At 40.4% G+C, this 12,360-nt stretch overlaps 1 protein-coding gene across 4 annotated transcripts in view; it reads left to right on the plus strand.

Annotated features, from left to right (window-relative positions):
- The window catches only part of LOC144768740 (membrane-spanning 4-domains subfamily A member 4A-like), a 416,021-nt gene that overhangs the window by 264,458 nt on the left and 139,203 nt on the right, over positions 1-12,360 (plus strand). For all 4 annotated transcript variants that reach the window (XM_078652626.1, XM_078652627.1, XM_078652624.1 and 1 more), the window contains one exon: positions 3,005-3,061. In XM_078652626.1, the coding sequence (XP_078508752.1) occupies positions 3,005-3,061 (57 nt within the window). The remainder of the gene's footprint in view (positions 1-3,004; positions 3,062-12,360) is intronic.

The raw sequence follows: 12,360 nt of genomic DNA on the forward strand, positions 1-12,360 counted from the left end.
ACAAATGGTACGAGATGAAGATTTGAAGAAGGTGAGGAGGTATATCCTGGCAGGATGGCCAAAGAAATGCAAGGATGTGGAGAAAGAGATCCAGCCATATTGGAATGTGAGAGAGGAGCTATCAGTGGAAGGGGATCTCGTTCTGAAATCAGGAAAATTAGTCCCACCAGAAGCCCTGAGGAACCAAGTAGTGGAACTGGCTCACGAAGGACATCTTGGGAGAAGCCTGTGCAAGGCCCGACTTCGTGCAGACTACTGGTTTCCGACTATGGACAGAGAGATGGAGGATAAGGTGCGTGATTGTTACGCATGCGCATTGAGCGATAAAACCAAAATCACAAGAAGAGCACCACTGGCACCAGTGGAAGTTCCAGAAGTGCCGTGGAGCAAGTTAGGATTTGACATTGCAGGTCCCATCCATGGAAGAGGTCCACAAGACTGTTATTTATTGGTCCTAGTGGACTACTTCTCGAGCTGGATAACCTGCAAATCAGTACACAGCGTGAGCACAAAAGTGATAGTTGAGTTCCTAAAAGAGGCGTTCACCCAGGAAGGCATACCCTCAACTTTGGTCACCGACAACGGCGTCCAACTGGTGTCAGAAGAAATGAAGGATTTCCTTAAAGATTGCTCAGTGAATCACATTCGTACGCCACTGTATTGTCCCAAGGCCAATGGAAAGGTGGAGAGGGTCAACCGGATGCTGAAGGAATGCGTACAGTTGGCCAACCGTGCAGGAGAGAACATGGAGGAAGCCATAAGGGACATGCTGTGGGCGTACCACACCACGCCCAAGTCCACCACCGGAAGCACGCCTTTTGAGTTATTGAGAGGAAGAAAAGCAGGCACCAAACTCTCTCCAGGATGGATGGGGAGAAAACAGGCAACGGAAATCGAGCATGGAGAAGTCAAGAGAAAGATAGAAGCCAGCCAACGTAAATACAAGGAGTGGTATGACAAAAAGTGGGGAGTAAAGGAGAGAAAATTTCAGGAAGGTCAAGGAGTCTATGTAAAGAAACCGGAGAGACTATGGAGAGGGGGCGACAAGTTCTATGTCTCCAAGACCATTCACAGGCCTAACAGAAATTCAGTGGTCCTGGAAGATGGGAGGTTATGGAGCCACGATCGAGTGGTTCCGGCAGAAAGGAGAGAACAAGGGACAGGAATAGGAAGGGCAGGAAGTAACGAAGCAGGAGAAAACATAAGGCAAGACAGAAGGAGTGATAGGCTCAGAACATCTCCCCAATGGCACAGGCAGTACATAATGAGATAGACACACATGCAGGCTCTGACCTGCATCCGCTGTTTGTATTGTTTCCTCAGTGTTTTTCAAATTTCCCTTAAGGGGGATGATGTGTTGTAACTTGTAACATGGGTTCACCCAAACCCTCTCCCTGTTTTCCCCCCCCTCCTCCATGTAGAATGTTGGTATCTCCCCAAGTGACAGCCGGGCGCTCGCTGTGGAATGTTGACACAGAGACCCGAGCCATTAATGGTGACAAGCTGACGGCAGTCTGTGATGTTTTACTAGCAAATAAAGAACTCAGTTTTACTATCGGTGTCACTAATTACTACACTTCCCATCTTCAACTCCCATCTGGGTGCCCTCCTCTGTCATGGCGGGCTTGTTCTATGTGGGTAAGTTAGAGAGTAAAGCACGCCGCCCCCCACTTGAAAGTGTCATAACGTGGCCCTTGTGCCAAAAAGAACGTGCCTTGCACACTAACCACAACATGAAAAGCCTCAAGTTCACTTGCCGGCAGGCTAATAAGTTGCCTTGTGGCACAGATCAGAGCAGTGGTTCTGCTGGGAAACAGAAGGCTCTGTAAGGCGAGCAGATGACGAGTAACACTTGCACCGTTCAGTGGGGCAAACTAGCCTGGCAGCGCTTCCAAAACCAGGTCTGCCTCACTGGTGGTACAGGAAGCAACAGTTACCACAACCCCATGTGCTGGTTAAGTAAGTGACAATTACCTACATGGATTACAAATGTCCATTACTTACGCATTGACAGGAGGAAAAGCAACACAACTTCATACACTGCATTTGTTTGCAGATATTAAATTAAGTAGAATGGTCTGCTTCAAAATCACAGAGAAACAAGTAGATAGTAACCTGACCCGAGGAGTGCAGCTGCCACCCTTTGCGCCGCTGCTCACTCCCGCAGGCAAAACGCAGTGGGAGTGAACAAGTAGATAGTAACCTGAACCGAAGAATGCAGCTGCCACCCTGCGCACCGCTACTTGCTCCTGAGAGCAAAATGCAGTGGGAGTGAACTTTAAAAAATAAGGTGGGACATGCACCCGCCTTTAGCCATTTGCGTGCTTTCATTACTGAAAGACACACGCAAAAGCCAATCCTATGTGTGGGAGGAGTCAGACCCACACCGAGTAGTTTAGAGTGCTTACAAGAAGCCTCTCAGAGCAGCGCATGTGCGCTGGCTTAGGCTCGACCTAAAAAAGAATATAGTTGCTAGAACATGCATATCTTACCTGTGCCCAGAAACTGACACCTGCTCACAAAGCCTAAACAAAATCATTACCATCACAGAACATCACAGAAAATTGATCTTACAATCTCAAATTCATGTATCTCCCCACTGTCATTTTCCCTCACCTCCACCTGGTATTTTGTACGCAGATTAAATATCTCTCAGTTTGAGTCCCCCCAAAGGTATAGATACATTATATGGACAAGTTTGGACCACCAGGATTCGTGAGCCATGTTTTTACCGTCAGAGCTGGCAACCCAACTTCACTTCCCACATATTTTCAAATGGTGTTAATATGGCGTGCGTGAAAAGACTCTTAAGTTTGTCAAGATTCCAGGTTCTATCCTTACAGTTGCCGGATAATGCAATTTTCTTGAGATTGTGAACTATTTTAAAGTGCTTTTAGGATATTTCTTCAAGAGAGGTGTTAAACCATAATCCACTGTTAATAAATGTCATTTTTGTAACATCTTGTTGCGCATTGTGAACCACTTTCGTTCCTTTTCCAAACAGTGTATAATTTCCGGATCTTTGTCGGTTGCAGCTGCCAAAAAGCCCCGGATCGGCCTGGTAAGAGAATCCTGAAAATATTCATGGGCTGAGGGTTTTTTCAGACCTGTTTTTATGAGGTCTCTTCTTCTCGTCTTTCTGTCCAAATACTAACTTTCTCTTAGTCTCTCACAAACAACCCCATCATTCTTTAAATTGTTTTCCCTCTAACAATAAATTGCCTCTGTCTCCTTACTCCCCTGTATCGTCATACTCTTTAAAATTTCCTGTATCATGTCACTTACTGACTTTCTTTTCAAATCAGTAGGCACATGTTTAATGTTTTATTCAAATGATGCTAGTGTTTTCAGACTTAAATGCCACCAAGTTCCTCAACAGAATGTTCTTGATGCTAAGCAATGCCCCGGTAAATTGCCTTGTTTACATTTTGTGCACATATTTATAACTGTATTCTATTGTGTGGTAATGTTTGGATGCTCAAAGAGTAATAAGTTATTACTAAATACAGTGCTCCCCCTGAAATCAGCGCCCCCTCCACAGGTCAGCACCCAGTGCGGCCATACTGGTCGCACTGCCCTAAAGCTGGCACTGTGTGTAGAGCAGCCACAATGTTTGACAGCTGCCCAGGTTACATTTATGGCGCTTTTTGACCAAAGCCCCTCAAAATGAGTTCTAAAATCTCCTCCACTTCATTTAGCCACCTAACCCTAAGTTGTCATATTGCCTTAAATATCCAGTCCTGTTTTTATCCTTTGCATTCTGGTACTTGGAGTCTGGTATGTATAATGAAACAAAAAACAACTAAGTGTCAAAATTCACAGAACTTTAGGTTTGCCTTAATTAGATACACAGAGGAAACAGCATGAAGCCAAATCTACGCACCCAGTTCTGTCAATAGAAGCAATCAAAAAGATAGAGTACAAATTTCCCTGCATCGAGGGCTGATGCATGTAAAGCATCAATGTATCCCTACACTATCGCTAAGATGACATCCCTAAGTTTAAAGATGAGCATTTCTAATGAGAAGAATAAAGGTGCCAGTCGTGGAGTCTTTCTAAGAAGTCTCTCCACAGTTGAGATAGGTCAAGTAGCATGAAGCCACTTCTTTGGAAAAGCGATTGATCTGTGATGCTCCCTCTCCAAAAGGCAAGGAAGGAGTGCGGGCTCTTTCCCTAACCCACACCAGTTATTAACAGGTAATTTCCCATCATCCTCCTTGCCCCCTAAGCTTACTGTGTTCTCTTTACTCATCTCTTAAAACAGTTCGACCTTGGTTCTCATGCCTTCTCCCGTGTGAAGCCAACATGTTTCCCCTTATCATCTTCAAACCATAAAATTGTAACTTCTTCTCCTAACACTAAAACAAATACATTATTTTGCCCAAAACAATGCTTCTCCACCTGCAACACAAAACGTGAGAAAGAACAGCTGCCACAGCTCACATACAATTCAGAACATTAAACCTAAAGCAAGTTTTTCAAGGATTGCCTTTCAGGCCTACAGCTTTAACTAACATAAGAATGCACCATTTAAACATTGCGAAATACAATTGGCATGACGCAATTTCCTAAATATGGAAACCATTATTATTATTAAACATCTCTAATACTTGAGTATTGTTAAAACTTCATAAAACAGGTTCTTCATGTTAGAGTTTTCTGCTATTTACATTTATTTCTTAAGTTAGCTATCCAATAACTTTGTATGTTATCTAAAATAAGTCACAAAATTATATTAACACTGTTCACAATTCTAGCTCTCTCGTTAACATAAAACATGATTATATGTATGTGAGCTCTACACATGATTGTAATGCACCCCTACAATTGCATCAACACAAATGCGAAATTCCGCACTCCATCAGTTGCAAGTTCAATATGAAAATTTGAAAAGCTGGGCTCAGATTTCTTCTTAGTGCCAACTCACTGTCTTCAGTTTCACAACAGGGGATGTCCACCTCAGAGGATGTGATTGCCAGAGTAACCAGAGTAGTGCACAATTTGAAAATTTGAAAATCTGAAAAATTGCTGCGTTTTTGTAAGCAGTTGCAGCCAGCCCATTGGACTGAGGAGCCACACCCTCCACCTTTTGCCCCTCACAACAGTGCCTGTGAGGCTGAACAAAGGTCAGCCTGACAGAAACTGTTCATATTCAGGTCAGGCAGCCAGGAGCCAAGCCTGCGCTAAATGCACAGGCTACTGGCTGCCTGAGCTGAAATTTGCTGTCCTGAGGAAGTCACAGCTCCTGTGGGCATGACCTCCTCAGCTCAGCAAAGGTCCCTGAAGCCCTTCCCTCAATGACGAGGGGTAGCGTCACAGATTGCTTCACACCGGGGCCCTTCAGTTTTAAGTCCTGAAGCGCCAAGGGTTGAATGTCAATCAGTCATACTTCATCACAGAGTTGGGTTGGGTCAGCAGTTTCACTAATGCCACCCCACTTTGTGATGACGCTGGGACTGCTGCCTTCCCTCAGCGGCCGACCTTGGGTCAGCCAATGAGGGAAGGCGACAGTCCCAATCCTCCTGGGACCTCTGAGGCAGAGCAGCAGGAACATGTGTGTGTGTGTTTTTTTAATGAATGTTGGGTGCATGCAAGCATGTATGTATGAATATTTGGTAATGAGTGTTGTGAATGGATGTGTTTGAGTGTGTGTGCACATGTGAATGCATGGTTGTGTGTATGTGTGCGTGTGCATGTGTTTCCCGTCCGTCTGCCCCTCCCTCTTAAAATGATCGGCCACCACTGCTTGTAAGATAAGTATTGGTGTTGAATTTTCTTTCTCCGATTGCAAATGGAAAGGATTTTGTAAAATGAACTATGTGACAGTCTTGTTAGGGTACAGAGTGTGTGAAAGGAAAAGCTGCAGGATGCTATTTTTTCTTTTTTTTTAGTAAATTTTTTTTTAAATTTTTTTATTGAGCATTCTTTAGATATACAACAATGATAGGGAAGAAAAAAATATATATATAAACGCAGCAAGGCTGAGCATAATACGTTAAATACAAAAACAAATGTTGATGAACATTGCAATTTTGGATGTGGTAGATATGTGGCAGATACAATAATACATTAATGAAAACATTGGCTATGAGTAAACAGTAAACCTATATAAAACAAAAAAACAAAAAAAAATAGCAATAAACATATGATGTAACCTCATTTTCCAACTCTACGCCTCTGAATAGCGGTGATAGCTATTTCTAGCTAGTTTGAATAGCTTTGAAGTCAGGCCCTTTGTTGTTCATACCAGTTAGCTACGGAGGCCCAGATCAATTCCCCTTTAGCTCTAGATTTTTTCCCTCTGGTTTTGTATATCGCTATTTCTTGTTTGTATATAGCCAGGAGTCTATTAATCCATCCCTGTAATGTAGGGGCCTCTGTATCCTTCCAGCGGGCTGCTAAAATAATTCTATATATAGCGGTAGATAAGTAGATCGTATAGATTTCTGAGTTGTTGAGTTCTAGGGAGCTATCAAAGCCTAATATAAACAAGGTTGATGAGGTTTGGATCTCCCGCCCAAAAATCTCAGTCCAGTATTTACCTATACTTTCTTTTAGTTGTTTAAGTTTCGGACAGTCGTAAAACATATGTATTAAATTTGCGGGGCCAAGTGCACATCTAGGGCATTTATCGTGACTAGCCTTACCCCATGAAAATAATTTAAATGGTGTGTAATATAAATTGCATACCGTTTTATAGATTTGGGCTTTAAGATTACTTGCAATTATGACTTTAGAGGATAGTTGTAGCACCATATCTATGTCAACGTTAGGATTATTTAATTTGTTAGCCCAGCTATCTTCTATTCTATCGAGATCATCCGGGTGGTTGTTTATAAGGATCCCGTATATATCGCTAATTCTAATTGAAAAATTTTGCATCAGGTTTAGTAGTGATGGCGACTGTAGCTCGGTATTTGTAATGTATTGTCTTAATGATGTGTAGATTTGAATAAATTTAAGGTAGTCTGCTGGATGAAATCTGATATTTAAGGCGTAATTCGTCAAATGTTGTTCTACCATCTGAGTTTAGGAAATCGCCAATAGTGACAATACCTAAATTTTCCCAACGCTTAGTGATATTATCATTAAGATACTGGGGGATTATAAAGCTATGCCATAAGGGTGTATAATTGGTATGTTTGGGTATTGAAAGTATTTTAGTAACTCTGGTCCAGATTTTATATGCGTCTGCGACTATCTTAAATTTAATCTTTTTATAATATGATGGCTCAATTTGTCTTAACAATAATCCTCGTGCTGTATTTCCTAGTGTGAGTTCGTAGATAGAAGGGATATTATGTAGAGATCTGTTTTGGTCTGATTTTTTAGATGTGATTAAAAAGGCCATCTGTTGTAAGATGGCGGCCCACATGTAGTAGGTACATGTGGATGCTATTTTTTCTAACATGAAACCAAATGTAAATACATATAAATTGAAGTGTACAAATATTTCAAAATATATCAGCAGTTAGGAATGCTGAAATGAAGTGGCTTTTCTTGTAATTCGTAAACAAAGATTATATTAGGATAAAACTAAATCAACACACTTTGCTTTGAGATAAATGAGCCCAAATAAAAAATATTCGCTGAAACCTGATTACCACATACTATCGTTTGTGCACTACACATAGTTTTATCATTAAAACTATGTCTGTATAAATGTAATGGTCATTTTAATGGGAAATGTGCTGTCTGTAAATGACTATGCTACCACACCATGCTTTAGTATAATATTTGCAACTGTGTGCTCGAAATGCGCTACTGGCTATATACTACACCTTTGTCACTCTTTAGCTCATTTAAGCTACACCTGTTCTTTGTGTGATGCTTGGATTATTCAGAATCCCTATGAGTTCAGTGAGGTAATCTTGATGGCAGTACCCCCACGCATCATTCTGACCTGTGAGTGGGAGCGGGGCTCCAAAATCAGCAACAGCAGACAAAAGGGATCATGATGGGCCTGTAGTTAAAAGTGCTTTGCAGGCCACATTTCATGTTTTCTTTTCATTAGAAGTGCTGAGTTTTATTCACAATCAAGCGATCGTCAAGCAAGTGCAGTCTGCAGCCAGGGACCACTGCATGTGGGGCAAAAGGGGTTTCAGGGAAGCTGTTTTTTTTTGTAGAGGGTGGGGGATAAAATAAATTTTCATTTTAAAGGAGGTGTGTGCTTCGCTGGGGAGTCTTAGGTGCAGTGCTTAATTTGTAAAATATGAAGTGCAGATGCTCAAATGTTTGTTGGCGACCACACCTACTTTCTCCGGCTCAACCCATTTCCTCCACTGGCTCCACCCACTTTATTAGCTCCCCCACATCCTCAACTGGCAGTGCTAAAAGTCAGATGTAATACGAGGTACAAACACCTGCTAGTAACAACTCAGGGAAGGGTGTATACAGTAACATGACTATTGCACCGACGAGAGGGTAAAAAAAAACTAGTGTGCACTAGAGGAAGTAGTGATGCCGGCATATACATGCATTAAGTAGAGGGGCGGGGCTGCTGTAGTAAATACATAATATTACACTAAGAGACATCGGGTGAAGTGCAACAAACAGGAAATAAGGACATGCTAAAAAACTGTGGACCAACAGCACCATTGAAACGTACCAGAACATTAAGCATACTGTCTAGGGTGACCAACTGGCATGGGTGTAAATTCAGGACGGTGAGTGTAAAAATTCAGGACAAAGGGTCAAAATTCAGGACAAAAATTCAGGACGGAAGGTCAAAATTCAGGACAAAAATTTGGGACAAAGGGTATGTTTTACAAACACTATAAAGGAGGCTGCGCTATTGCATATAAGTAAATAAATAGACAAGCATAACTACAAGTCAAAGTAAGTTTATATTAGGCTAGAACGTTAATTTACAGGCATTTTACAGTTTATGTGCGTTACAAAAAAATTGACAGCTTACATCCTTTGTTTTCACGTCTTTTATCACCACAAGAAGAGTGTCAACTACTCAACTTTTACATTCTGTCCTTGACTGCAAAGTGGGAGAACACCAATCCACGTTAAAGGAAGAAGCAGCAATTTGTCAGAAGACACAGCCTGACACTTGTCCTCTACTCTTGAAAACATAGCATTTGTGACAAGCTGAAAACAAAATGTAAAGGCATCTATATTGCCCATTCACCTTCTCAACTGAAACTCATATGGCTGGGATGTATGTGTGATAGATTGCCTCATAGAAATGGACTAAGACAAAACAGTGCAAGTCGCTGCATTGCCTTACTTTGCGCAAGGGAGGCGTTCCATGGGCTTTGTGATAGGTTTTTCCACGCAACACCCATGGGTTTTGATGGTGCCCCAGATTTACTTAATCAATCAAGTAAACCTGCAAAAGAACCATCACCTTACGCCTCCAAAAAAAAGGCGTAACAAGGAGAACTATTTTTATTTGCCTTGTTTTTTCATCTTTCCATGAGTCCTGCACACATAAAAAAAGAAAAACACCTCTCTGGATTGCTTTTGTGCCCGAAGGTGCCCCTCCCTGCACAAAAACAATCCTACATGCAATGCAGAAATCCTTGCACCATGGCGGAAGGGTGCCTGCATTGGCATTAGGCAGCCCATTCATGTCCTTTCCGTAGGCGCAGGGGGAAAGGACAGGAATGCACCTTATTGCACAAATCAGGTGCATTCTTGCCCTTTCACATTTGTGTTGGGCAGTGCAGCAAGAAGACTTGCAGCGCTGCCCTACGCCAATTCCCCATAAATAAGCCCCACAATGAACAATGAGACCGCATGCTAGACAAAATAAACCTTTGGGCATCAATATAGTCACCCCACCAACCATATGCGGGAACATAAAACTGTTGGCATGGAAGCCATGAAAGAGCAACATTAACACAGTGGATCTAATGAAGGAGAGCTCATTATCGTGCAGTTCAGGATTTAGGGAAGATAGATTAATAGCCTCTTTCATGTTTAACCTTGTAAAAAAAATACCTATGCATCCTTTTTTTTATTGATTTATTTGTTGATTAATTAAAACCATTACAACAAAGAACAAAAATAAATACAAACACAGCACATTACCAGAATAAATATTCCCGGATACAATGCATAAAGTTGACCACGATCAATTAACTTTTTACAGTTCGGGATAATTTAAAATTATTATTTCATTTTTAAAACAGTCTTTAGGGCTTTGCATTTATCAGGGATAAAGTGCACGTATGTCATTTGATAAAAATAATAAACATAATAAATAGAACATTATCTTAAAAGTTAGAATTTTAAAGACAAACAATCAGTACATTAAAAAAGAGCCATAGAAATAATTCATCATTACCTTAAAAACAACAACATCCTCATTTCACTGCCGTAACAAATTTAACATATACTTTGGGTGTCAACCTTACATAATTTCATTTCCACTAAAAGCATGAATTTTACAAATTGGTGTATTGTATGAACGTTGACACCACTTAAGCAAAATATTAATGCCGATCTACAAGTCCTAAGTCCCATTTCTATAAAAATAGGTTTTAAAATTGTTTTCCGTTCCTTCATCATTTTTGGGCATAGTGTTACCATATGTAGCAAGGTTTCATCATATTGCCCACATAGCCGACAAATATTTGATGCACATTTGGACTTCCATTTGTGGATTCCATCTTTAGTTGGATAGATTCCAAACCTTAATAACATGAATTTATTCTTAATAAAGAGTTTTTGATGAAAAAGTAAGTAGGGTTGTACCATCATTTTATCGAAGCAATTGGCAATGGACCAAAAGTGTTTTTTTCCCCCCAACTCATATTTATCCAACACTTTTGACAACAAGGCAACGGTCGAATTAATTAATTTTTTATAAACCATTTTACTCCTTGTTTCGTCTTCCAATTTGGGACATTCGAATTTTAGGAGACACTCGGCTAAATAATCCTGCCAACTTCTAGAATATTCGCTTGTCGAAATCACGCTCCAACACATATTGGCCAATGTGCCCTCCTCGGCTCGAGATAATGCCAATAGTGTTTTAACAAATACAGCTTTACGCACCAAGAGCTGTTGACGTAAGCCAAATTCCAATTTTAAATTGGCACATGAAATATGCCTAGGAATCCTAAATACCGATTTATATGTCCTTGCAACTATGGCCTCCAATACTTTCACGTCTCTACCCTTAAAAATAATGGACCCATAATCCAAAGAGGGGATCAGTTTTGCTTTCATGACTTTAAGTAGGTGGTCATAATTGGGGCATACTAATTTATCTCTTAATTTACGAAATGCAAATGCAAGTGAGGTACCTTTAGCCTCTAAATTATTAAAATGCTGTCTAAATGATAGTCGATCATCAAATGTAATTCCCAAATATTTATAAGTTTTTACACAGTCAACAGACAAACCGTTGATATTCAATTCCTTTACTCCAAGTTTGCCTTTCCCTATTAACATTATTTTTGTTTTTTTTATATTAATTGTTAAACCATTTTGGGTTACATATATATTAAAATAATTTATTAATCTTTTTAGTCCAATCATAGTTTGGCTAAGTAAAATAGTATCATCGGCATACTGTAAGTATTTGATTTCTTTACCCATTACCGACGGGGAATGTGAATTTACATAATTAAAATGGGATGGGAGATCAGACATAAATAAATTAAAAAGACAAGGAGTGAGCACACATCCTTGTTTTAAGCCAAGATTTGTTTCAAGGCGGCGGGTAGTATGTCTACCGTCGCTAATTTTGACCTGCACCCAGGTATTTGAGTACAATAATATAATCATTTTTATTAGGGTTTCTGATATACCACAATTCATTAGCTTTTTCCAAAGAATATTTCTGGGTACAGAATCAAATGCGGCTTTTAAATCAATAAAACAAATGTACAATTTTTGTTTCCTACATATGGCTCTTTCTCCTAGTAAAGTCAATAAAATTAAATTGGTAAGAGTCGATTCTCCCTTCCTAAATCCTGTTTGAAAGATTGGGATCAATTCTTCTCTTTCCGCCCAAGACTCCAACTCTTCTAACAGACAACTTGCGAATATTTTGGCATCTACATCTGTGAGGGTAATTAATCGATAATTTGCAGGGTTCTCCTGGGGCCCAATTTTGTAAATTGGCTGTATTATACTTCTCCTCCATGAATCCGGGATACAGCCTGTCTTAATAATTTCATTGAAGAGGGCTGTTAATAACTCTGGCCAATACACAATTGTAGCTTTAAAAATAGCGTTCGGCATTCCATTAGGACCAGGAGCTCCATTTGATCTAATTTTAAATAAAACTTTTTTAACTTTGTCTACAGACCATAACTTAATATACGTTGAGCCTGATGTATCCCTTGTGCCAAGAGGGTCGCACCCTTCACCTGGCTCCAATTTACATTTGGGGTC

This window comes from Lissotriton helveticus, chromosome 7 (assembly GCF_964261635.1).
Source record: "Lissotriton helveticus chromosome 7, aLisHel1.1, whole genome shotgun sequence".
Classification (NCBI taxonomy): domain Eukaryota; kingdom Metazoa; phylum Chordata; class Amphibia; order Caudata; family Salamandridae; genus Lissotriton; species Lissotriton helveticus.